The sequence below is a fragment of the Pleurodeles waltl genome, chromosome 6, assembly GCF_031143425.1.
Source record: "Pleurodeles waltl isolate 20211129_DDA chromosome 6, aPleWal1.hap1.20221129, whole genome shotgun sequence".
NCBI classification, from domain to species: domain Eukaryota; kingdom Metazoa; phylum Chordata; class Amphibia; order Caudata; family Salamandridae; genus Pleurodeles; species Pleurodeles waltl.
The window spans coordinates 447,702,685-447,730,550 of record NC_090445.1 but is presented as its reverse complement, the minus strand read 5'-3'; the positions used below and the strand labels follow the sequence as shown (position 1 = coordinate 447,730,550).

The 27,866-nt window shown below is 42.8% G+C and overlaps 1 protein-coding gene across 1 annotated transcript in view; it reads right to left on the bottom strand.

Annotated features, from left to right (window-relative positions):
- The window catches only part of MFSD4A (major facilitator superfamily domain containing 4A), a 148,940-nt gene that overhangs the window by 30,179 nt on the left and 90,895 nt on the right, over nucleotides 1-27,866 (bottom strand). The window contains exons 3-9 of the mRNA XM_069238556.1: nucleotides 20,280-20,519; nucleotides 17,174-17,345; nucleotides 15,042-15,157; nucleotides 7,387-7,560; nucleotides 3,788-3,935; nucleotides 1,606-1,676; nucleotides 1,343-1,463 (exon numbers count right to left, since the gene is read on the bottom strand). Of these exons, the coding sequence (XP_069094657.1) occupies nucleotides 1,343-1,463; nucleotides 1,606-1,676; nucleotides 3,788-3,935; nucleotides 7,387-7,560; nucleotides 15,042-15,157; nucleotides 17,174-17,345; nucleotides 20,280-20,519 (1,042 nt within the window). The remainder of the gene's footprint in view (nucleotides 1-1,342; nucleotides 1,464-1,605; nucleotides 1,677-3,787; nucleotides 3,936-7,386; nucleotides 7,561-15,041; nucleotides 15,158-17,173; nucleotides 17,346-20,279; nucleotides 20,520-27,866) is intronic.

The window sequence follows — 27,866 nt, the reverse complement described above, 5'->3', positions numbered from 1 at the left end:
AACTAAAACAGTGAGTTCTATATAATCTAATCTGTAGATAACATGTAGAAAATGGCTCCTATGAATTATTCTTTATAGTACAAGCAACTGAAGTCCTCAGGTCAATTCATGATGCTGCGCTTGCACAGAAACCACGTGTGATTTGTTGGTGACAAACGTTGTGTGAGCACATCCAGTGCATAGTCCACCCGTGCACCTAGGGACCGGCAGGCAGAGAAGAGGTTCAGGCCGGCAGTCCAGCCCTCCCCTAAGAACAAAGCATCAGATACACACTTCTAGCTATGCCATGCAGCGGCCCTTGTGAACATACAGATAGAGGGCCAAAGGCCTCATGTTGTCAGCAATATTACCCTGACAGTTCAGCTATGTGCTTCTGTGCTTCTTGCAATGCATATCACTGCACAAACCTTTAAAGGACTTTTTGCCTGCCCCATGTGTGGGAATTTGATCTGGTACACTAGCTCTCATGGCTTGCAAGAGCGTTGTTGTAGGGAGGCATTAAATGAAAAGATGGTACATATTAGTTTCCTGCTTGTATTGTATTTTCCCCTGAAGGAATCATGTGTCACTACATCAGGAAAAATGCCGGTGCAATAGGACACATCTCTGTTCATCGCTCTGTGAATGAAGGATGCACTTAGATCTGCCACAACCTTTGCCCACCCAAGATTGCAAATTTTGCACCTGGGCCAGGCACGTGTACGTAGAGGAATTCCCACACAGGTATCACATTTTGAAACATGCACAAATTTGTTTTGTGAGTTCTTGTATGAATCAAGCCTTTTTGCCGATCAGTAAGAATCTATGTGTATTGGCCCTTAATTTATCGAGGAGAGGGAACTTTGATGTTTGACTCTACTCTACGCACCAAGGAAGCCTCGAATGCTGCACAGATTGTTTTCTGATATTTTTGAGAACTCCACTCGAGATGCTACCCACGCGATCTAAACTACATGACAAAGTAGGTATGAATTAAAGATGCACTGTTCATATGAAAAACTGTGTACGTGAACAGTGATTCTTGGACTATGAAGAAAGATGGATGGATTAAAAAGAATGAATACAACGGTAGAGTTTGTCAGTGTATTTTCACGGTCATTGATATCTATGCATGGCTTGCAAAATTAGTTTAAGTTACACTTTTACTCGCATCATTACTTAGATAGAATGCATCCTCCACTCCTGCGAATTCATAAACCTATCAGCGCGCCAGAAGCCAAAGGGTAAAACATACATCTTTGTAATGCACAGATGACCTTGAAATAACTTATATCGCTTTAGTCTAAGCATTGAAAACAATAACATAACTTAGCTGTGAAGCCTTGGAAGCTGCTTTCCTTACCAGAAGGGGGCCTTGCGTACATGCGATGAGAGCACAGGAACATCAAGTAGAAAGCAAAAGCCATACATCCAAACAGCATCCCACAGACCAAGAAACTGTAGCTACCCTGCTCAAGGATCACCTGTAGAAAACACACAACACAGGGCTCTCAGTGAAATGCCTTGTTGAACAATACTAGAATGAATTGTGTTCTCTGGAGTGGTTGGTTATATGAAGGTACAGTTGATTTATACTGGAGCAAGAGGAAGTCTCCGAGCACTTACTGAGCCAACCAACATCTGGAGAACCATTTCACCAATTCCAGCACCAGTCACCAGCACTGTAGTGGCACAACCTGTGGTAAGGGCAATGAGGAGGCATGCACTGATTAGAATGCTATAGAATTACAGCAACCAATTAAAACTAATACAAGATGCTCAAAAACCTGAATGGTCAAGACTTGTGATGAGCGGATGTTGCATCCATACACTGTAATAATGCAGAGAGGGAGGCGAGATTTGAAAAGCACTGTATTCCTCTGATATGCCAAGCACTCCAACCCTTAGGCTGCAATGATACCTTGATTGGCCATCTTTAGGTTGTGTTTATACTTGTATGTGTGAGAGGTCAGGCTTGAGAGGTGCTGCTCTCATAGGCTGGCTGCTTCTCAAGAGAAATTCTGTATTTTTTATTTGAGTAAAAGTTAGCTAGTGGACAGCCACTTGTATCTGATTTTTTTCCGAAATGCAACATCCACTTCTTTGACCTATGCTACGACTCCTTCATAATTGTATCATTATTTATTGCACCCCGTAATTAACAATAACCCTGGTTGGGGGGTGGGGAGGGGCGGGGGTGTTATTCCTCGGATTTAATAAATAACGACAAATACTAGTTTTACTCCCAAAATGTAGCATGATAGGCGGATTTTAAAGTTTACTGTACCAAAATAGGCCTGTCCCGGAATATATTCCGCGCCTTTTTATAGGGTAAATGACAAAATTTATCGTGTGAAAAATCAGATTGTCAGAATGTTCTAAAATGCTCATTTCCAATACCTGTGCAACCAATGGTTTACAGTTGTGTCGAAATGTTATGAGGCACTCCAAGTTGAGGCCTTTGAGTGTTTTTACCGACATTATCTGACAGTCTGCAAACCAGAAACACTGAGATCACATGCCACAAGCTTTGAAGAGGAGTTCGGACAAAGAGTAGAGAAGATGAAGTGGGGGAAAGGACCTGGGTGCAGCGAGTACAGGATCCTCACATGTAGGACACATTCTCTCTAAACCCCAAAACAAGTAGAAGGCTACGAGTTTAAGCAGAGGTCAAGCCCAGGGGCCAAGCAGGTGTTCTAACTAGATCTGAAGAAGGGCAGCCTGACCTGTTTCCTTTAAGACCCCCTCACGCTCTTCTTCACCACACTTCCCACCCTCCACACTCCTTTGATCTGTGGGTGTGATTCTTCAATCAGGAGCACAGTGAAGCTTTGTTTGAAGACAGTTTGTATACTCTCGACCTGAACTACTGTGAACATTGTGTCAGTTCCCATCTGACTTTCCATCTTCATCTGGCCACTTTGAAATAATTGAAGGAACTTTGTATCCTTTTCAAAGACACCGGCACTCTACATGCCATGAAGTTCTAATCTACATACAATTTAGTTCTATCTCATCTGCAGTTTACAGTTTGGGTGTATTTAGAAATAATGTTTTTTATACTTCATTGGTAACTAAGACTGGTGTCTTTCTGTCTCGCTTTTGCCAGTGGCGCTGAATTCTAATGCTTTAAAAATCAGTCATTGATTCGGCTACCACCTGACATCAGGCTTTTCACTTCACTTCGCTCCAGCTCAACTGGCTGCTTTTAGATTGAAAGGAGGCAGAAGTATAAACACCTGCACCCGGAGAATCTCCTCCTTGCAAAAGGGCAATTAACATTTTCTTGGTTGTACTAATCTGTAGTATGCAGGAATGCGTCATCGCCTCACAGCGTAGTCGAACCCGGAGGAAATGGTTATACTCGCTCTCTCCTAAGCACTCAGGAAGTAACATCTCTATGCAGTAGTGCGACAATAGGCCGATCAAGACAGAAGACAGCAATCAAAATAATGTATTTTAATTTTTATTAGTGAAATCAAGAGCTATCACCGCCTTTCCCCTCTCCCTCCTTTTAATCTCCTCAAATGCAAAATCAGTGCACACTGTTGTGAAACATGCCTGTGTTAATTTAACCCTGTACTACTTAGATGCAAGGGGAAATGTCTACTCTCTAGCCTGCAGAGATCTTTAAGCTGCATAGAATGTTTGAAATTCACAATTGAAGTAATAAAACAAATTAGGACGAGCACACACACATCAGAGTATTATTTAATAAGTATTACGATAAACATAGAATTACTGGGTTTCCCTGATTAGCTTCTCCTTTCACAACTAACGTAAACCACAAATACCTAGGATCACTTACCTTTGTAGTTGAGAATGTCTTCAGTGTAGGCCAGCATGCTGGGAAAGGTACTACTAAGGAAGAAAGCGAGGGATGCTGTACCCAGAAATAGCATGATGGTGCTGGTGGGGGAGAGGAGCAGGAGCAGGAAGGTCATCACCACTCCAGTCTGAAAAGATAATGTGCGCTTGTGTAAGGAGAAAGCAATGCTAAACTGTTCAACCAACCTCATCCTGCCCATCAAAGCAGGCACACACATATAAATATCATGTGTAGCTGGCAAAAAATGTTAAAACAAGTATGAAAATCGTAATAACTTTTTACCACCCCAATATCAGGCATTTTAAGTTTAGAAAATAGATTTTGCTTTTTTTTTAAAGTTGGAATTGATTGATAAATATACTCTTTACTTTTGATTACATCTGTAAAGCACAACATCCACCTGTAATGTTTTTTGGTGTTGGCCTTGAGCAAATGAACCAACCATGTCTCCAGGGAATAATTTCAGTGGGCTGGTTCTAACAAGGAAACAGGTTTATTTTCATATGTTTTCTAAAAGCAGTGTGATTTTTCATCTTATCAAAAGTCAATAGGAATTGAATTTCAATGACAAGTCGCGTGTACAGAAATAGATCTTCCAGTTATGTCAGGTTTGGTTAAACCGGGCACAGTCAGATGAAGTACCTGGACGACTGTAAGGCTTGCTGAGGCATGTGATGTGAAATCTTCTGATAGAGAAAGGGGAAGCCACGATTGTAGAAAGCCTGGCAACCTCTGCAGAGCACTTTATATTCAACTTTTTGCTTCATATGCAGCCGGTGACGGGGGCTTGCTGCTGAAGTAAGGTTATCCGTATTTCTTAGGTCCAGCATTTGACAGACAGCCGAATTCTGGAGCATTGGGAGATGCCTGAGCTGGTATGCTGAGAAACCCACGAAACCCCATTCATACATCATGGCACAGAACCAAGACAACAACGGCTGTCAATTATGGAGGGTTTGACAAGTAATGAAATTCTCTACATGGTTTAAATATGAAAGTTGCTAGCTTTCACTATGGATAGGATCTGGGAGTCTAATAAAATATCTTTATCAAAAGTGACCAGCAGCTCCAAAGACTAGGAAAACTGGTTTGGGAAATTCAGACCTGCTAACTTGAAAAAAGAATTGTGTGAGAAGGCGGCATAGTTCGTAGGGGCATTCTTTTTGACGATAACAACCAGAGAGGCCCATCTGTCCGGTCCACTGTCCCCATCTACCTACACTCCCTCCAAAATAGCTAAACCAAAGGGTTGCTGAGGCTGCTGCTTATGTTATGGGGTATTTTCACACTCCTTAATGGACATTGGCTGCTTAGAGCATCCAAAGACCAGCTGGAAAGACACTTTTGCAGTAGTTTCCACCTCGTGCCACCATGCAATATCGTCTCCTCACTGGGTGACCGAGTGAAGGGATCTGATTTTGTGTGACACCCGGTAGCGTTGTGTGGGTTGGAATTGGCCTAGGTCAGATGACTGATGATTAAGCCCCAGAGGTGATTTGGTTTGACTAACATGAGAACTTTCATTTCTGATTTTTGTTGATTTTTGTTTATTGCAGGAATTAATTTGCTCCTTGTAGAATGACTTTGTGTTGCTGTTTTTAACAGACTGACAAAGTGTTGCGCTTCAATAGCCTAGAAACATACCATCAGTCTAAAGGACTGAACCATTGGACTTAAAGATTGTCTATAGACATTTAAAAACATGTCTTGATGGGCTCAACATCTGTGGTACCCCATATGGCAAGAGCATGAGAGGTGATCAAAGTGGTGTGATGTTCTACTGCTAAACTTTGATCTGAAAAGGGTAAGTCCTTTTTAGCATTAGTCTGCCCACACCTAACTTGCCTAGCCGTTCAATTGATACTTGAGGCACCCATAATTTTAAAGGAAGCTAAAACATTAAGTGAACTAGGGAGATTCAATTACCCTGGTCCAAATCTAGCCTTAGGTCATCCATTATAGACCCAGTGACCAAACTGATACTCATCTCTGTCCCAAAGCCTATCTGATGGTGATAGTAGATAATGATTTTAAGTTCTCAAAATGAATGTATTTATGAGAGAGATGATTTCTCTTTCCAGTTATCTAGCTGAATAAGGGATGTTGGAAATCGGTCTAAAACTGGCCACCCCATTCAGGTTCAATAAAGGCTTGCTTGCTCAGGGAGAAAGCAATAATGTCACCTTCAGTTTGCCAGGCACTGTCCTAACATAATCACATCCTTTGATAAGTTTGAGTAGGTTCTTTGCAATTACTGACTGCACTACCAGATCTTTACATTTTGTGTGGGAAGGGATGGGCAGATGTATTGCATTTGTTGATCATTTATACTTGCTAAATGACTTAAGTAAAGTTTTAGAGTTTTTAAAAGGGACGACTTAGAGGGCATGGTGTTACACAAGCTAAATATGGCTTTTAAATTAACAAGTCAACTTCTCATAAAGTTTTAAAGCGTAATAAAAGAAATAAAAAAATGATAACAATATTTCTAGAAATAAAAAGGCGTAGAATGTATGTTTCCACAACATTTTTTTCTAAATGCATTTATATTTGGGGCTTTCTCATGTTTGATCTGAAGGTTACTGCTTTGTGATTTTTTAAGATATAAAAACACATAGAAAAGTTACACTGCATTAATTTACTTTTTCACCTATCTTCATTTCTTTAGATTATCTGCGTATAAACAAGACACATGAATGACTGTCCTGAATTTGTCTTTGCTCTGTTCGTAGAATGTCTTTCTGATAGACACTTATATGCTGTTATGCATTTTCCAAGAAACTGCATGTTTTGTGGTATTGGTTCAGGGGAAGCAACCAATTATGTGAAGGAAATTTGATATAAAGATCTGTATTTTGATCTGCTATCAGCCATTTAGAGGGTCATGGTGAGGTGTTGAGGTGATTTTTGGGGAAAGGCTATTTCACAAAAATGAGAAAGATCATGTATTGACGTCTATTGAACCAAATGCTCTAAGACAGGAGATCCTCTGAACAGATCTACCAGTTACTTCAATTTACACCCAGGGAGGAAGATATTCCTTTAAGAAGTGCCAAGGATCTCTTCCGCTAACCTAGGTTTTTCTTTTCACTATACGCTTTTAGGTGCAACATAAGACACTCATTCTAATTGGCCAGACCCTTCACACTACTCTCCACACAGAAGCATAGAGAAACGTCTCACAAAGTATGGACCACTTCATAACTGAAGTAATTAAAAGAAGGCATTCAGTCACTCTATCACTCACTCCCTCTATCACTTCTCACCCATGTGCTGAAGGCTCACAGCAGCATGTGGAGCCCTATAGATCAATAAGTCAACACAAATTAAAAAAAATCAAATAAGATGCTTCAGCAGTTATCTGATTGCAGCAGCTGCTCAGAGAGTTTCTGCTGATATCTTACTTGAGGTCCTGCCATGTTGAACGCCATTGCCAGGAGTGTACTGACTGTCAAGAAATGTGTGGGCGCTGTGAGGAGACAGACTGCTTGGCCTGCCTAACAGACATTCTCAAAAGCTTTCCCCTTGTCTGCTCAACTGTGACCAAGGATAGAGGCCTTGACCTTAGCCAGCCTTACCAGGTTTATGAAGACCATGATGCCAGGACGCAATACATAGGAGACTGGGATGGAGACCAGCCGTCCCAGTGTGATGAACCCCCAGAAGATGCTTGGTAGGTAGCCTGCCATCTTGTGCTCGATGGACAAGGGCTGCTGCACAGCATAGCTGTAGACGAAAGCCGAGTACTCTCCCTATAAGAAAAATGCAGACACTCTTGATTCAGACTACAACAGGCAGCTATGGGGGCGGGGCAGCAATAAGGATTGTAACATCAATAATAATGAAAATGTCAACACTATGAGCAATGAAAGAGAAATGTTTTAATATTGTTTTCGAATCATAATGTTAGTAGTGGTAATATTAGCCTTAGAATTAAGAAGAAGAAAAGGAAAAAGAAAACCAATATCACCGTTATAACTACAACAATGATAACCATTTTAATATTAGAAATTCAAATACCAATGACAATATCACAACTGAAACACATTAATTATAGCAATAATGTTAGAAACAGGAAACCCAATTATAGCACATATGATATGATATGTCATAGTAATATTATTAATAACAACAGTAATAATTAGAATAATAACAATTATTGTTAATATTACTAATAATAGTAATTGGTATTATTATTATTATTATCATTACTATTATATTCTATGGTATAAACCATGTGCAAAGGTATGAGAGAAGGCTATTGAAATTCAAAGTGGCGATTATGATGGACAGGCACAAGGATTCAGAACAAGTGCCTTCAGATGGTCATGGTACTCTGAGGAGACTTGTAATATCCTTTTACGTGCCCTGAAGTTTATTTGATTTCTTTTAAAGTTTAGTGGTTAAAGGCAAACAGGGTATCTACAACCAAACCCTGCTATATGGCAAACACAAATAGCACTTCGGAACGAGTAGGACTGGAATTATAATGTCCAAGCAAGGAACACAAATCCAATAATGCAAAGAGCTGCTGCAATATCCTTTTCACTGCCCTACCGACACATACATAAAAAAATAACGGATATCTATAGGACACCCTTAGAAGGTATACAGACTTCAAGGACAGCCATGGGTCCCCCTGTGTCCGACAGCTGTTTTTTGTTTACAAACTTCCTTGGCCCTAGGAGTTTGCCGGTGCCAGATCATTTTGGGCCCCAACAAACTCCCTAATAAGACAGCACATTTCTGGGCCATCTCATTAATATGCGAGTAACGTCACTAGTGATATCACACATATTAGATGAGCTTGGAAGGGTTTACCTAGCCCCTTCCAGGCCTATCCAAGGATGAAACTGGAGGGCACGGTTAAGGGAGGGGCTAAGGGCAGCTATCACTACCCTCAGCTCCTCCCACGCCCTGCCTACTAACTACAGCCACTTTTTTCTGTTTGTGGAAGGGAGGATGTTGGGAGAGAGGGCAGGAGGAGAAGCGCAGCTCCTTCTAGTCTCTCACCAGCCCTACCACCTTGTTAACAGAAGAAACGAATGAGGTGGTAGGATTTGGAAGATGGGGATTTCTCCTAGACCTTCCTCTTCCAATCCCCTCTTCCTGATTCAGTTTCAGACAAACTCTTTTGTCTCCCAGTGCTTCTCTGTCAGTGAACAGAACTGGGAAAATAAGAGGTTGTGAGCATGTGCACGAGCAAGGGGATAAACACCTTTCAGATTTGTTTTAGTCTCAGAAAAATACCCAAACATCGCATGACTCCTGGCTGGGGCACGGGTGGACACAGAAGTATGTGCCCCAGCAAGAAACCCAGACAGTGTTTCGTATGTTTTGTTGGCCTACGAAAAATGCAAACAGTGCCTAGTGTCTTGCTGAGACACAGAAACATACTTCTGCGATAGGGGACTTCCTACACTGAGGGGATCCTTCCAGTTTCGGACATGTTTTAACACTAGACACCTACACTAGCCCTAGTTGGAATGGCTTGAGATGATGCCACCATTTTTTCGTACCGGAATATCCCACACAATTCAAACATTTGTAAAAAATAATTTCCTCACATTTCTGTGATGAAAGTTCTGGAATGTGTGGGGAATGGCAAAACGCTCACCACTCAGTGCTCCAAATTGTCAAACAATATAAGCAATACCCCACATGTGAGGGATGGCCTATTTTAACAAGCAGGAACACCCCAAATATGAGATTGTATGAAGTTAATACAGTGTCAATGCGGTCTTCTAATGGTCACAATGTTTGCCTATTCCTTCCCTGTGCAGTATGCCCACCAACATATCAGTGGTACCAATTTTTAATAGTAATGTGGAACATTGGAGGTAAGACATTTTTGCTATTTTCCTTGAATTTTCTGTCACAGAAATTGGAAGAAATGTATATGTTTACCCATACTAAGGGCCTGATTTTAGAGTTTGGCGTTGGGGTTACTCCGTCGCAGGGGTGATGGATACTCTGTCCCCTGAAATATAAATCTCATTATATCCTATGTGATTTATGTTACAGCCAATGTGATATCCATCACTGTTGTAAAGAATGAGCACCTCCTCCAAACTCTAAACAAGGTCCTTACACATTAGCAGATGATCCTGGGTAATAAAATGTGTTGGGAATAATCCAAGCCACATTAACATTGATTCCCCTATGGCTCTAGGTTTCAGAAATGCCTTGAGTTAAATACTGCAGACATCCCCACTGGAATGTGCCCCTATCAAAATAATTACCCGGTGCTTAGTGTGTGGATCTTTGCCCAAATCTCTGGAAAATGCCACCATGTCTGCCTAATAACCCAACACTGAAAACATCTAGAGGAATATTTACGTACCCACTACAAAGTTCACAACCCACAATGAAGTTGTACTTTTTTATAACATGTATTTTCCTGTAGAGCTTTATAATGGCAGGGAACCAATGAAACCCCATGTGATAAAAAAGGGGACACCTCGGTGAACTAGCAGTACAGGCTACTGTCACTGTAGGTTTCAGCACACTAGGCTTCTCATCATTGGTATGCTCCTCAATATCGGGATGATGAGTTAGGGAAGAGAATAAATGACAAGGCCAACCAATTATCAATGCAGTGTGGCCTGCTGTGAGTAGAAATACATAATCCAAATTGTTATATTTCTAGCTGAAGATTAAACCCAGTGGTGATGGAGGTTTGTTTTCCTTCCACTAATTATGTGCCCATGAGATGTCCACAGTCCTCTGTGAATGAAAACGTGCTAGTGTTGCCATACCCATACTTTAAAATGTATCTGGTGGTGTAAGCTGGTAGTTATATTTCCATGCCACCAGGCCATGGTTAAAAATGCACTGGACATGTTAAGTCCTGCATTAGAGACAGACTTCTATGCAGATTTTGAATTGATGTGCTGCTACTTTTAACAAGACTGAAGGAAACTACCATGTTTTGGGGAAAAATGTTGAAAATCTGATAGATGTGTTGCTTAGCACATGGTTCAGGACAGCCAATGTGGGTGAGCGTGGACTGGCACTCAGCAATAGAAACCTTATGTTGTGTAATTGTTAAAAATATCCATTTGCGGTATGTTTCCTGTTAGACCTAACAGCCTTAGGGTGGTCACCCCTAACATTTTGCAAGCCTCCCTCCACTTTTTGTACACTGTTTTTGCTGGTTTTTAGACTCTGCACACTTTACACTGCTAACCAGTGCTAAAGTGCATATGCTCTCTCCCTTTAAACATGGTAACCTTGGATCACACAAAATTGGACTATTTGATTTACTTATAAGCCCCTAGTAGAGTGCACTATACGAGCCCAGGGCCTGTAGATTAAATGCTACTAGTGGGCTTGCAGCACTGGCTGTGCCACCCACTTTAGTAGCCCCTTTACCTTGTCTCAGCCCTGCCATTGCAAGGCCTGTGTGTACAGTTTCACTGTCACCTCGACTTGGCATTTAAAAGTACTTGCCAAGCCTAAAACTCCCCTTTTTCTACATATAAGTCACCTCTAATGTGTGCCCTAGGTAACCCTAGAGCAGGGTGCTTTGTGGGTAAAAGGCAGGACATGTACCTGGGTAGTTTACATGTCCTGGTAGTGTAAAACTCCTAAATTCGTTTTTACACTACTGTGAGGCCTCCTCCCTTCATAGGCTAGCATTGGGGCTGCCCTCATACATTGTTGAAGTGGTAGCTGCTGATCTGAAAGGAGTAGGAAGGTCATATTTAGTACGGCCAGAATGGTAATACAAAATCCTGCTGACTGGTGAAGTTGGATTTAATATTACTATTTTAGAAATGCCACTTTTAGAAAGTGGGCATTTATCTGCACTTAAATCTTTCTGTGCCTTACAATCCACGTCTGGCTGGGTTTAGTTGACAGCTCCTTGTGCATTCACTCAGACACACCCGAAACACAGGGTACTGAGCCTCACTTGCATACATCTGCATTTTGAATGGGTATTCCTAGGCTGGGAGGGTGGAGGGCCTGCTCTCACACAAAGGACTGCCACACACCCTACTGGGACCCTGGCAGACAGGATTGAACTGTAAGGGGACCTGGTGCACTTCTAAGCCACTCTTTGAGGTCTCCCCCACTTCAAAGGCACATTTGGGTATAAAACAGGGCCCCTGCCCTACCACCGCAGACACTTCCTGGAGAAGAAACCTGAACCAGAACCTGCACCCTGACAAGAAGAACTGCCTGGCTGCCTAAAGGACTCACCTGACTGCTTTCTACAGAGGACTGCTGCCTTGCTGTTGCCCTGCTGTCTTGCTGATCTCTTGCCTTGCTGCAGAAGTGCTCTCCAAGGGCTTGGATAGAGCTTGCCTCCTGTTCCCTGAAGTCTCAGGACCAAAAAAGACTTCTCTCTTGCAACTGGGCTCCTTGTGCGGTGAAAAATTCGACACACAACTTGTTCTGCTGTGAAAAATTCACTGCACGCCAGCCCGGAAACACGCCGCTCGACTTTGCAAGGAAAAGATCGATGCGGCGCCTGCGGTGCGACCGGAACTTCGACGCACAGCCCGCCTGGACAACGCCGCCTGACTTCCAGAGGGGAAATCAATGCAGCGCCTGCCGTGAGGGAGAAAATTCCACGCATCGCCCACCGGAACGACGCGCAGCCGGTCAACAAGCCCAGGATTCCACGCACAGACCCCGGGGCGTCTGAGAACCCCGCGACCCAAAGAGGAGACCCGTCCGCGCGCCGGGAATCAACTCAACGTCTTCCCCGCATGAAAAATAACAACGCAAGTCCGTGTGTGAAGGGGGAAAACCGACACACACACCGTTTTCCACGCATCTCCTCCTCTGCGGCCCTTTGTGGAGATTTTTCACTCCAACCAGGTACTTTGTGCTTGAAAGAGACTTTGTTTGCTTTTTAAAGACACTTTATATCACTTTCCAGTGATATCTTTCCATTTTCATATTGCATCTTTTATCATTTTTGACCTACAAATATCCAGATAAATAATATATATTTTTCTAAACACTGTGTGGTGTATTTTTTTGGTGCTATATAGTGTTATTGTATGATTTATTTCACAAATACTTTACACAATGCCTTCTAAGTTAAGCATGACTGCTCAGTGCCAAGCTACCAGAGGGTGGGCACAGGATAATGTGGATTGTGTGTGACTTACCCTGACTAGAGTGAGGGTCCTTGCTTGGACAGGGGGTAACCTGACTGCCAACCAAAGACCCCATTTCTAACATTTCCATAATAATCCAGAGTTGACACTTGCAAACAAAAGACAGGTGCCCCAAACTGTGATTTTGCTTGCAGCTGCTTTCCATAATTCTAAAACGTACTACATCCATTATTTTTCCTGGGTGCACCCTGAACTCATAGAAAACAGATACATATCTGATACCCCCATGTGCAGGAGACACAGAGAAGCAGATTTAGGGATCGCATCTTGGTAGGCGCGTATTCCTGCAGGCGGAAGACTGGAAGGAATTACCATGATTTGGAAAACAGACATCTGACAAATGTTATATTCAGAATTGAGGGCCAGTCAGTGAGAGCAAGGAATGTCTGGCTTACCTTAGTAGATTCCAAGGCCCATATTTATACTTTTTGACGCTAAACTGCGCTAACGCAGTTTAGCGTCAAAAAGTTTTGCGCCGTCTAACGCCATTCTGAAGCGCCATGCGGGCGCCGTATTTATGGAATGGCGTTAGACGGCGCAATCAGACCGGCGCTGCCTGGTTTGCGTGGGAAGAAACCACGTAGACCAGACAGCGCCGGCGTAGGGGGAAAATGGCGCATGGGCGTCTTAAAATGGGGCAAGTCAGGTTACGTCGAAAAAATCGTCTTAACCCGACTTGCGCCATTTTTTAACGACGCCCATCCCCCATCAACATGACTCCTATCATTGGAAAGATAGGAGTCATGCCCCCTTGCCCAATGGCCATGCCCAGGGGACTTCTGTCCCCTGGGCATGGTCATTGGGCATAGTGGCATGTAGGGGGGCACAAATAAGGCCCCCCTATGCCACCAAAATAAAATATAAAAAATAAAAAATAAAACTTACCTGAACTTACCTGAATGTCCCTGGGGTGGGTCCCTCCATCCTTGGGGGTCCTCCTGGGGTGGGCAAGGGTGGCAGGGGGGGTCCCTGGGGGCATGGGAGGGCACCTGTGGGCTCATTTTGAGCCCACAGGCCCCTTAACGCCTGCCCTGAGCAGGCGTTAAAAAGTGGCGCAAATGCGCCGTTTTTAGCCACGCCAACTCCCGGGCGTCTCTTTTGCCCGGGAGTATAAATACCACGTAAAGGCCTGGGAGTCATTTTTTAGACGGGAACGCCTCCCTTGCATATCATTAACGCAAGGAAGGGGTTCACGCTAAAAAATGACGCACATTCCGGGAACTTTGGCGCTATTCGCCTCTAACGCCATAGTATAAATATGGCGTTAGTTGGCGTTAGTTTTGCGTCGAAATTGCGTCAAAAAAAACGACGCAATTTCGGCGCAAACGGAGTATAAATATGGCCCCAAGTATATAGGGCCAGATTTACAAGGACCTAGTGCCTCCTTGCGCCACATTAGCATACATAATTTTTTTATGCTAATGTGGCTGAATGAGGCAAAAATAGCCACGCCATATTTACAAAGTGGCGCAATGCATGTGTTGCACCAATTTGCGCCCCTTGCACCACATTATGCCTGCACCTGGCATAATTTATGCAAGGGGACGTTCGGAGGTCTGCAAAAATGCCGCAGTACAATCTACAAGATTTAATTGCACCATTTTTGCACAGGTATCGCTGGGGCTACGATTGAATGAGTATGGTGTCTAAAGAAGGCATGTGGAGAATTATGAATCAGTGTGAGAAACGGACAGTAATATGGAGTACTTCATGCCTGGTGCCCCCAAGTCGGCTCATTACACCAGTGGAATATCCTGACCCCAAATTCAACAAGAACATTAGCTCAATCACATATAGTCGGTTCAGCTGGCATTGCACTGCACTAGAGCACCTCTTTTGAGACATGTGGCACTGGAATGTGCGGTCCCATAATATTAGCAAAATAAAATTAGCTAAACCAATTATGACTGGCACAAAACTAGAAATGAGTTGAACAATAAAACAGCCTCTTCCCACAGGGCACACCACTGAGGTCCACCTACTCTGCTTACCAGCGTCACATCTGGCCCCTCATTTGAAAACTGTGATCCACGAGGATCAAGGAATGGGGTACAGGTGACAAGTGTACTCCTATAAAAGGCATGGAAGTCATAACTTACCACAATTCCATCACTCATGAACAAGACGAGGGCCCCCACCGCATGGACAGCAAAGTAGCAAAAAGATGCCCCACTGTAGTTCTTTTTCTGGCAGCAGGATAGCACATCCTCGTAGTCTGGGCAGAAGGACGATACAGGCATGAAAGTCGAGTGGAAGGAATGTCATCATCCAATCACAAATCAGCATGCCTCTTGGCACTATTTAGCAAGAAGAGGCTCTTGAATGGGGCCTTCGCCATTCTGGTGAACGGGTAATTATTCATCAATCAATTTTCAAGCGTTCTTTTTTCAGTGATTCATATGACAGTGAAAAATGCATCCCAGTCATTTTATTTGTTTATTATAAAGTATCTTTATGTGTCCTATCATAAGACATCCAAACTACAGCCAACTTGTTTCATTCAGCTAGAAGGTACTTCTTTAGGGCTGTCGGATAAACATACACCACAATTACAACCATATTTATACACTGTTAAAAAACACAGCAGTCCTATGACTGCATACACATTACAATGTAATATATCTATATACAATACAGGTATATACCAGAATAAGGCACATTTTAAAAAGTCATTGGATTGTACTTTTTTTGTAAAAAACAAATCTAACCTAGTCAATCAATCAATCAGGGATTTGTAAAGCTCACTACTCACCCGTGAGGGTCTCAAGGCGCAACCTAGTTGATCACCAAGACATATAAGATAACTCATAAATTGTTTTTTTAATTTCTTTGCCTTTCCATAAAACATATTGAAAGGGAGGAATCATCATCGGAAAATCTCCTCTTCTATTCTCATTAACAGAAATCCTTTGATGTTGTTATTCCAGGACCAATATATATGGCGTGTTTCTTTCATACCCCAGTTACATATAGCTATTACATATAATAAAGCATTTCTCTTTGCTGGACATAGAAACCACCCCTTGGACTTGAATAAAATTGGTAGAGGAAATGAAAATACAGAGCACCGTTTCCAATAAACACAGTGCAGGTTTTTTAAGATAATTCTTCAGGGTGGCTTTAGTAACATAAAGCGATAAATTCAAATAGTTAATGTATAATGACAGGTTTTTACTTGCACCATAGGTACAGTTATATTGGGTATATTACCTTGTGGATACAAGGACGGATGTAATCTATATGATAAATGAACAAAACAGAATAAATTAAGCAATTAATTGTAATGGAATGTGGTCTGTAATTATTTTGAAAAAAATCAATTATACGTTTTCTCATCACAAATGTATATGTCAAATGTATTTAATTAATTTAACATTAGTTCCTCTGGAGAGCTACTTCAATTTCCTGCCTCCATTGCCTAGGAGTGTGTTGCACCACTGGTGGTTGCCCATGTGTGGTGCTAGATTACTCCAGTAATGGGCAGCAGCACATTTAAGGATGTTTTTGAGACTGTAGTGACATTAGAAGTAGATTCTGTGAACTGTAATGATCTTAGACTTGTGTGGGGGGTGTTTTGTATTAATGTGCCCCACCCACTACACTCCTTAAAGTTCCCTTTTGAGTAATTAGTCCCTATTTTCCCACACTCCCCCTTAGCCCTCCACATTTACTACAAGAATGTACACCTATGTGCGGAGATCTCTGCCACTGTGGCCGAGATCTCCTCATTGAAAAGAAAGAAGAGGCAGAGGTCTCTGGCCATAGGTTTGTGAACTGCATTTTGTAGTGTCTAAGTAGTACTACAGTAGTACTATTTACATACTATAAACTGTTGTTTGTGAATCAGGTCCATTGTTTTTACTACTCCATTCAAAAGGGCTCTCCTCTGACCCAGCGTGCCATGCACAATTTTAAAACAAATCATTTGACAACAAATGTGAGGTTTGCAGACTGTTCAAGAAACAGTTGACTGCTTCCCAAACAAAGGCAGACAACTAATGAGAAAATCATGTTTCTTCCAGGCAGGCCAGTACTTTGGGATGGCCTTTGGACTGTCGGTATGTGGCTCACTGCCTCATTCAAACTGATGTTTCAGAAAAACCTCTCTATTTTGTAATCTGGTCTCCACCACCCACAAACCTTCCATCGCGGCCATATGGGAAATCGGTTTGTGGTGTATACAGCACCTACTTAGCTTCAAAAGGTTTCAATGAATGGCTGCACCTCATACCTCTCTCAGTTTCTTGGGCTTTTTCTGGCAACGAATCTACATGCTCCTTCTGGCTCGGCTTGGTCTCGAGAGCCAATTCGTCTGCCGCCAGGAGGGACCTGCTCTTCTTGCTCCAGCATGACAACATGCCTTCCTTGTAGAGAAGAAAGAAGACAGCCAGGGGAACAGGAAGCTGAGGGCACAAAGGGGGAAGAGGCCAAGCATCATTAAGCTAAGAAATCATCGGTAGCAACAGGCACTTTAGGCTACTTTCACCAGACAGAAACACCCTCAATCACTCCTTTACAAGAAGTAGGGGAAGAAGCTGAACACCCTTTCTGCTGGAGTAATCGCAATGGGAAGAAAAGGTAACACAAAGATACAGTGGAGAACACCAGTAGTGGTGAAACAGAGAGCAAAGTTGACAACTTTAGGCATACAAATGGAAAAAGAACAAATGATGGACGGAATGCTGAACAATTTCAAGCATCCCCACCCCCCAGCCAGAGATCTGGGCCTAAATCCATGGTTTTAGGGACAAACAGGAATACACATAAAGCCCATAGATCTAGCAGTGAAATATCTGTTTTAATTTTTTTTGCAGGAATGGTGTAATGCTGATAACCACTGGGGCTTGATAAGTAGTGTACAGGGAACTCCTTTTCACCCTCTAAAAATCGGCTCTGAGGCAGCTGGGGAGCAGTTGGGGGCGGGCCTTCCTTTCTCTGTGAAATCTAACAGGCCTGGGAATCGATGATAAACAGGGCTTTACTTATCAATCAGTAGGCAATGCACCTGAGCAATGGTGTAACAAAGGTCTACGCAGCCCCCGCGGAGGCAGGGATTCAAGCTAGTACCCTGGCCTGAAGCTCCTGTGTGAGCTTGAAGGAGGCCCCCTCCACCTATTTTGCAGGGGGGCCCTCTCAAGTTGTGTTACACCACTGCAACTGAATGAGGAGTAGAGGGTTGGCAAGTCACTGCCCGGTAACAAGATTTGCAATTGGCCACTGGGGAGAGGGATAAGGTTTCCCCTCCCAGTAACAGGTGATAACTTGGATTAGAATAACAAACACAAGGGAATGTCCTGCCTCCCATTAGGCAGTGGAATTTCTGAATTCCGTCATAGGACAAATGTCAAATGGACATTCTGGATTCTCTCATAGGACGTAACTCAAATGTACATATTTCGTCTCTAATTTTGTGAAACTGCCCTAGAGAAAGAGACGCTCATAAGATTACCTCAGGTGGGAATCCCCAAAGCTTTCTTCTAGAGCACATGACAAGGAGAATGCTCTTTGCTTGTTTCGGGCTAATCCGCTCATAAAACGTGTTACCTGATGTGCAAACTTCCTCCTCTAAACCACAACATATCTCTGAGAGCTGACATTCACAGTGGCTTACGTGCTAAATGGATATTCTGTAATAACACCTCAAAAACGAACGGGCGGAGACGGCCGAGAGGCTCGCGAGCCGCTGTCTATGGCAGACTTCGGGAACATTCGTTCTGTCAAGAGCGAGGCGGGTGAGGCTCAGACGCCAGAGTCACGCCCGAAATGTGAGTGTTTAGTGTGTCATTTAAACACACCACCCTCTGTGCATCTGTTCAACGTGAGCCTAAGGTGAGGACGCTGCATAGCTGGGCAAAGATCTTGACTAACCGGCCTCTCCCAACTGCCCCCATGTCAACAGCGTGCGGGTTAGGGATGCCAGCTGTTTTTGCCCTATTTGGAAAGGCATTTTTTATAGAAGACCTTAACGGGGCAAATATTAGTTTTTATGCACAGAAGAGGTGTACCATAGTCGAATTCTCTCCTCCATTTTTCAACCCCCGAGAAATTATATGTAAGGTAGTGTTGGTTATCTTTTGGAATCAGCTACATGGAAATTTGTTTCCTAAGGGCTTTGACCACAAGGTCTCAAAGATCTTGGGGGTTATTTATAAACACCTTGTGCTGCCGGTGCGTAATTTTTTTATGATGCTTCGGTGGCGTGTGTAGATCTTTAGCTACGAGGCCACACAAAGCTACTGTCCGTGGGTTTTCATGGCCTCGTAGATGTGGTGTAAGGCAGAGCAGCACAAGTTGCTGTGTTGCCTTACACTGCGTCACTGGAGGCGTTCCAAGGGCGTTGTGTTGGGTTTTCCCATGCAACACCCATGAGTTTTGATGCATTCCCAGATTAACAAGGATCTGTAAACCGGGGAATGCGTCAAAACTGTACGCCTCCCCAGGGGAGGCGCAACTAGGAGAAATATCTTTATTTCTCCTTCTTTTTTCCTCTTTCTATATGTGCTGCATTCTGCAAGGGTGCCTGCTTTGGCAAATTGAGTAACGGCTGAAAGGACAAAAATGCACTTTATCTCGTAGACAGGGTGCATTCCTGCCTTCTTGAATTGGCGTAGGGCAGCACAGCAAAAAGACTTTTGGCTCTGCCCTACCCCAGCTAATTGTAGATATGCCCCTCAATGTATGCATGCAAATGATGTATTTGATAATGAAAATATTTCAATTTGCCCTCAGCGGAGCTGACAAATGCATCCATCTGTAGGTCAAGAACTTGAATCCGGTCAAGGCTGAGTCATCCTTTTGATTTTCAGAAGTCAGTACATCAGTATGAATAGATTCAGTAAAAGCAACATCTGTTATTTCAGCGCTTCGAAAAGGCAGAAGTGCTCTATTAGTACATGTACTTTGAACAGCACTGACTTTTTTTGTTCAATGAGGATATTGTGACTTAATCATATTGTAATCTGTATTTAATGTCATATAATACAATATAACATATGAGAGAGCCCTTAATCGCTTGCCTGCTCAGATAGCACAGTACACTGTGAAGGATGTATCGTTGGAGGAGTGTTATCTTTAAGAGTAATAGTGGTGAATATGCAAGGTTCTGGCATGGAAAATGTCTAAGGAAGGAAAACAGAATGTGTAGTGGTTAAGTGCTTATGAATATGCAGCAAAAAATAAATTTTTATCCAACTCTCCACGCCATGATAGATGTCTTACAGCATGATGGGAGTCAGCTTCATGCAGGAAGTTCAGATCTTGTTTTCCCAATGACACTGCCTGTGATCGTGGAAAAGGGCTACCCTGTCTCTTTACCAGACCTCACCTTGTTCACTTACATTAATGAGGGCCATGATCCAGAAGGCGTAGGAGACATTGGTGATGACAGTACCTTCCAATGGCAATGTGTAATGGGACAGATTCCTGGGATTGTGCGGCACCAGTGAGTTGCGTATGTGCTCCAGGTTAGCGGTGGAGTTGACAGTGAGGTTGGACTGGATGCAGTTTGTATCGGACAGGAACGGGTCAGCAATCAGGGGGCTGAGCAGGGCTCCACATCCTAAAAAGAAATGAAGGACCTGGGAGGGGAATAAGAGAGAAAGACTTCAATTCCTAGCAAGGTGTTTGAGAAAAACTGTCTACTTTCAGGTGCAGAGCAATCTCCTCATTTTGAAAGAAAGAAGTGCACACAAACACTACCACTTAATATATTGCCTAAATCACACCCAGCCATAAATTATGGGGCAATTGCAAGTCACTGAGGAGTTCTGTACTACGCAGAGGGTAGGACTAAAAGATGAGTTTCTGTATAAGGCCATGGAACTCTGAGGTACCAGTGATAGTATTATTTCCTCAATGCTAGTCATGTAGTTTGACCGGGGCCACTCCTCTAGTTGCATTGAGAGGATATTTGTTTCCTTTTTAGGAGTTGATATGTCCCAGTGTGGCTGTCCTTTCCTCCTCTGAGGTGATATTAATGTTTATACCTTTAGCGATATTAGTAGCAGTCCAAGATTGAGGCCAACCCTCTGCATATTTTCTGCTGGACCATCTTCTCAGGGGGTATTTTATTTTGAGTTACCTAGATCAGCCAGGGGACTTGTTGGGGTCCCTGTGTTATTTAAGTTGAGTGGTATTTAGGTTGTATGAGTGTGTAGTTCTGCCAGTCTTGCACTCTGCAGTGGGGGTGAGTTTGCAAGAAGACACGCCTCCTAGTCAACCATAGGGTTGGTAGTCCTATTTGATCTTTTCACAAGCAAATCAGTAATGGTTTTGGTTTTGGTAGTTTCAGTAATTTCTGCATGTCCCCATCACTCTTTGCCAGCTGTTGTGTTTGACTTTGTGACCTCTGATTTTATGGGGGTTATTGTGTGTTTCCTCATTAATTATGATAGTGCATGTGTGCAGTATGTGCCTTGTGGTGGTGAGGTTATTATTCCAGAATGTTTTCCCAGGGTGACCAAGAGCAAAATGCTAGCTCCTCTAGTGAGCTTCTACTGTTTACAGTTTGATGCTGTAATGAATAGTCCTCTAAGGGCTGGCCAACAATGTTAGGGGCTTTATTTAATTGCCTCCCTGAGAGCACTTTGCCCCACTGCCCCACTGCAAGCAACTGGACGGCAAATGGAGGGCAAGTCAAGACACCACAGATAAAGATATCTTCAAGTCGGCCTAGGATGCTACCACCTGCAAATAGGGAACCCCAAGCGCACAGTTCTTGCAGATCTCATTGATGACAGCACTAACAACAGCAAGTATATGCTCACCATCATAATATCAAAGATTTCACGTGCCTTCTGCAACCTCCTGCAACATCACCTCTCACAAGTCCTTTGCAACAAACTCTTCAACAATCACTGACAAATGCATCTATCTAACAAAATCATCTTCATATACAACAACTTAGACTCTCAATTGGACCCCAACACTGTGGCAACTTAACTTCCCATCATGAACGATCAACAAACCCTGACCTCATGGTCTGCAGTCACTACCATCAGAATCACTGCTACCATGAAGACTATCCACTCTGAGCCCCATCTGACCCTTGCTTCAAATACGATTTCACATAAGGACTCCTACTACTCAGCGAAGCACTAACACCCACCCTTAATGCCTAAATTGACTCAACCAAATTCACAGACACCTGGAAACCTGCCACCGTCATGTCTCTGCTCAAGAATCTATCCACTGACCCTACCATTCTTTCCAACTATGGACCCATTTCCCTCCTGTCATACATGGCAAAGGTCTTAGAGAAACAAAGCAACCGATGACTCACTGATCCCCTCAACAATCACCAGCTCCTTAATGCCACTTAGTGCAGTTTCAGACCCAACCACAGCGCAGAACTGGCACTCACTGCCACCACCAAAGGCATCTGAATGATCTATAACAGAGGATGCATGTGAGTCCTCATTCTCCTCGATCTCTCTGCAGCATTTGACATGGAATCACACCCCATCCTCAGCAGGCACCTGCACGAGATGGGCTTCCAAGGACTATCTCTCGGCTGGATCTGCTGTTTCTTAACGAATAGAATACAAGCTGTCACCCTGGCACCTAACCCCTTGGAAACCTGTAAACTTATTTATGGTGTGCCTCAAGGTTCATCGCTCAGCCACACCCTCTTAAACGCATACATGATACCTCTGGCTATTCTCATCCGCACACACAATGTCAACATCCTCTTTTATGCCAATCACGCACAACTCATACTGTCTCATGGACATGACCCCAACACAAGAAACAAGTTAATCGCATGCATGAGCAAAGTCACAAACTGGTTGAAAGTCAACTGACTCAAGCTCAACACCAACAATACAGAAGTAGTGATCTTCGGCAAGAACACACAATAGTACACCAACTGGTGGCCAGCAGAACTCAGACCCACACCTAGAACCAATGCCAGGCACCTCAAAATAATCATCAACACAAACTGGAAATAACCACACATGCCAACGCCATCACTGCATCCTGCTTTCAGATCATGAAGATGCTAAGGAAGATCTTCAAATGGCTCCCAAACAATTCAAGAGAAACTGTCAATCACACCCTAGTAACCAGCAAGTTGAACTATGGCAGGACCCTCTACACCAGGCTCTCCAATCGTCTTACTAGAATACTACAAACCATCCAGAACTCAGCAGTCAGACTCATCTACCTTCCACACAGAATTCACATGACACCACACCTGAGGGGTCTCCACTGGCTTCTGATAAACAAACTCAATCAATTGAGACTTCTCATACACACCTTCAGTGTACTATACAATGCAGGCCCCATCTACCTGAACAGTTGTGTCCCCTTCCACCTATCACCTAAACACTTCCGCTCCACAAGGACTCCTACTTGCACAAATCCCACGTATACACAGAACCAGATGAGGAGGATGGGCATTCCTTTACATCACTCCTAAAGCATGGAACACCATCTCACTCCACATCAGATACTCCTCCTCTTTTCTTGGATACCACCAGTGGCTGAAGACCTGGCTTTTCAGTTAACCAAACTATCACAGGTAGGACGAAGCACACACACCTGCTTAATGTCAGGATACCCTTGCACTTTTCAAATATGCATAATGTGCACTAACAAGGGGGTAATGCTTTGCTGTTCCACCCATGTAAGAGAACCTGTTTGCTCAGTATCTTCTATGCAACTCTGTGCTTGTGGCTGATCAACACCAGTGACTTAAAGCAGGTTATTCCAGTGTCTGACATCAGGAATAAGCACTACGTTCACATTACACAGGTAGTATTCAAATCCTACAATATATTTAGACTATTTATCAGTAGCGTGGACCAACTCCACCTAATAGGCATAGATGTCATCTCATGTTCTGCAAGCATCAATGCAACTGCAATAGCCAGTCTTTTCTAGGGATTCGAAACCTTAGAGTTATTTTGGCAATACTTGATTCCTCCCTTCCTCCCAACCACGGGCTCCTTCAAGCCTTCACAAAATGTTATAAAAGAGGCAAGACACCAGGTACTAACAAAGACAAAAAACAGTGGCACAGCATACTCTACTGTTTGTAGAATACTCCTCTCATTAAAGATATGTCAGAAACTCTACCTATCATCAAGGTACTAGTTTGAGGGATACCAGAGCCTGATATGAACTGGTCAAGAAAACCTTCTTCTTTATGGCCTGACTACTCCGATTCCTCATCAGTACCTGGAAATTAGGATCTGATAAGCTATATCCTGGTTAATATTGAAGTTTGGACTGCTTCTTGGATAAAGATGTGCTGCCACCCTCAGAAAGTGACCACGACTCATTAATGGACGCAATTATACTTAGCATGACACCAAGCGCCCAAAGAGGCAGAGGACCTGTATAATGACAAGCAATTCTCCCATCAAACAACAGAATTCCCCTTCTCCATAGTTCAGTAGTTTAATTAGCTTCTGAAACATGTGACCCAATGTCTGGACTTATCGGCTGATCACCGGTTTGAATCATTTGATTATTTTAACTTATTGTTTCTGATACAACATCAATCTGGTAAGTGGTTTACTCATATTTTAAAACCCTGTAGTCATTTGCTATTTTCATTTGAGATATATAATTGCTTGTATGGTTGAGATTAAATTCCTATCACATAGATTGTTTTATTTATAATCTGTCCACTGTTCATTACTATAACCACCAGTTGATGCAGCCTTTCATAGATGATGATACTTGGACTTATCTTAGTGAGATTTTGCTCTCTGATAACTTGCTTTGATGAATCTGAGATGACTTCTGTAAGTGCTCTAATGTCCAGAGCTAGCGTCTAGCTTGTTGTTACTCACTTGTTTCAGGTAATGGCATTTGAAGAGATATATAAAGAAAGTGAAATCTAATGCAAATCTTTCATTGCTTGGAAAACCTTCCATCTGTTAGGATGTGTATGAACTGGCTGCTCATTCCTACATTTTTTGCAGCAGATTGAGATTATTGTTAGACTTCAAGTGTATAGGTATTTACAATTGGTTTTTGTTTCTTAATGCATATGATGTCTCAAATCTATGCTCATGAGAGAACCCTGGTATTCTGTATTTTTTGAGTAAATGTTTGACATTGTGGCCTTATGGAAGTCAAGATAAGTAAGTTAGCTGCTGGTTCTGGCGACCAACTGACTTATTTATTCAATTAAGCTATTGTAAGTTAGAAAGTGTAATGGAACATTGATACTGCTCTTTGAATGTTTTGCAGGATACATATATGTTTAGCATTGTTTGATGCTTCTGAAATTATGGCCCCTTTAACACTACTGATTTTCTACACTATGCCTTTATCTTTTCAAACATAAATATATCTTGAAATAGATTGATGCTGCAACACTTGTTTCAAGCGCTAACTGCAGGACACATTCATTGATTACTTTCCTGGTTTTAGGACTTGTGTTCATCATTTCTAAAGTTCATAATCCTCTTTACTCTTTTCACTTTCAGCTAAACAATGTATCTTTTTTTTTAGGTAGAAGCCAATGACTTTAAACAACAACTTGGGGAAATTCTGATAGCTTCCCTGGGAATGCACTGTGCCCATTGCGAACCATTCACATTGTAGTTTGTAACTCACATTTGCTTGCTTTCCATTTGCTGGGTTTATTTGTTTTAGGCTGTCTGGCTTGAGTTAATCTATCCCATGGAGAATTACCTGTTCCCCATTGTTTCTTGTATTGTTCCAGAAGTGCTCATATTCCTTTAAACAGCCCTTTAAATTATGCCCGTATCTTTTCACATTTGCTGTACAAAACCCATGCTCAAATGTCAAGCTCTGTCTTACATGGAGCTCTGTGTTTACGTTTCTTTCTCTGACTTCAAAGTGAGAGGATTTATGTGACAATCCTGCTAGCTACCCATGTGAGAGGAAAGACTAGTAGATGCCATTTTTTTTTTAGCACACAACACAATTTAAGTGTCTGTAAATGAACTTATATCAGACTTCAGAGAGCACAAACAAAGCACTTTTTAAATATAATTTTGAAGTGTGGAGGAAACAAATATTTTAAATGATCAAAAAGATCAATACACTTGTTGATATCATTTGAAGACATTATCCTTTGTATGCTGTATGGTTTTATTAGTAAAACAGTGTGTGCAAAGGCAATGGTCATTTTAATTGAAAATATGTTGTCTGGAATGGCCGTGTGCTACCACACCATGCATACTCCCCTCCATGCAGCTCCTCTCTATCTCTACTCAACTGTACCCCAGTCCACTTTGCAACACTCTATTCCACAACACACTATGACACTTTACTCCCGTCTATGCTACACCACTCCACCATACTCCACTCTATGACTCTCCACGCCACTCCATGCTAATAAACTCTACAACACTTTACTCCACTCTATGTTACTGCACTTTATGACACTCTACAACACTCCACTCTAAGGCACTCCACTCTATGACACTCTGTGTCACTCTACTCCACTCTATGTCACTCCAATCTACTCCACTCTATGCCACTTTATTCCAATCTACGATACGGCACTCTACGACATTCTACTCCACTCCAGGACACTATACACCACTCCACTCCATTCTATGCCACTCCACTCTATGCCACACTGTGACACTCTACACCACTCTATCACACTCTACACCATTCTATGTCACTCCACTCCATTGTATGCAACTCCATTCCACAACACTCCACTCTATGACACTCTTCAACATTCTACAACACTCTACGACTTTTAACTCTAGACCACTCCACTCCAACTATGACAATCCACTCTACAACACTCCAGGCCACTCTACGACACTTCAATCTATGACACTCTATGACACGCTACACCACTCCACTCTACGCCACTGCACTCTATGACACTCTGCACCATTTTGCTCCACTCTACACCACTCCACAATATGAAACTCCACTCTATGACACTTTAAGTCATTCTACTCTACGCCACTCCACCCTACACCACTCTACAGCACTCTACTCCACCCTATGGCACTCCACTCTATTGTATGGCACCTTATTCTGCTGTGTGCTATACCACTCTACGCCCCTCCACTTTACGTTATTACATTCCATGACACTCAACTCCACTTTATTCCACTATACTTTCCACCACTCAACTCCACTCTCAACTCTACTTCTCTACTCTACTCTGAGCCACTCTATCCCCCTTCACTCTATGCCTCAACCATCTATGATGCTCTACTCCACTCCACTTACACCACTCCACCTTTTGCCACTCCACTTTACGCTACTCCACTCTATGCCACTCCACTCTATGATACTCCACTCTACAGTACTTTCAACCCACTCTTCAACACTCTACTGCACTCTACTCCACTCTAAACCACTCCACTCTCTGTCACTCTATGCCACTTCACTCTAGGTCACTCTATTCCACTCTATGAAACTCCACTGTAAGACACTTCACTCCACAATTCTCCACTCTATGACACTCAACTCCATTCCACAACACTCTATGCCACTGCAGTCTAGGCCATTCTACTCCACTCTATGACACTCTACTGCCCTTCACTCTATGGCCCTCCACTCTTTAATCCTCCACAACATTTTACAGCACTCTACTTCACTCTATGACAGTCTGCTTTCTGACATTCCACTCTACAACACTCTGTGACACTCTACACCAATAGACTCTACAACATTCCATTCTATGATACTCTACGCCACTTTACACCACCCCAATCAACAACACTCTACACCACTTTACTTCACTCTGGACCACTTCACTCTATGACACTTAACTCCACTCTGTGCTGCGCCACTCCACTCTATGGCACTCCACTCATCTCTACAGTACTCCACTCAAATCCATTCTATAACACTCCACTCCACTCTATGCCACTCCATCTACTCCACTATACAACAATCTATGACACTAAACTCTAGACCAGTGGTACTCAAACTTTTGACTTCTCTGGACCCTCACCTTATCCTTACTG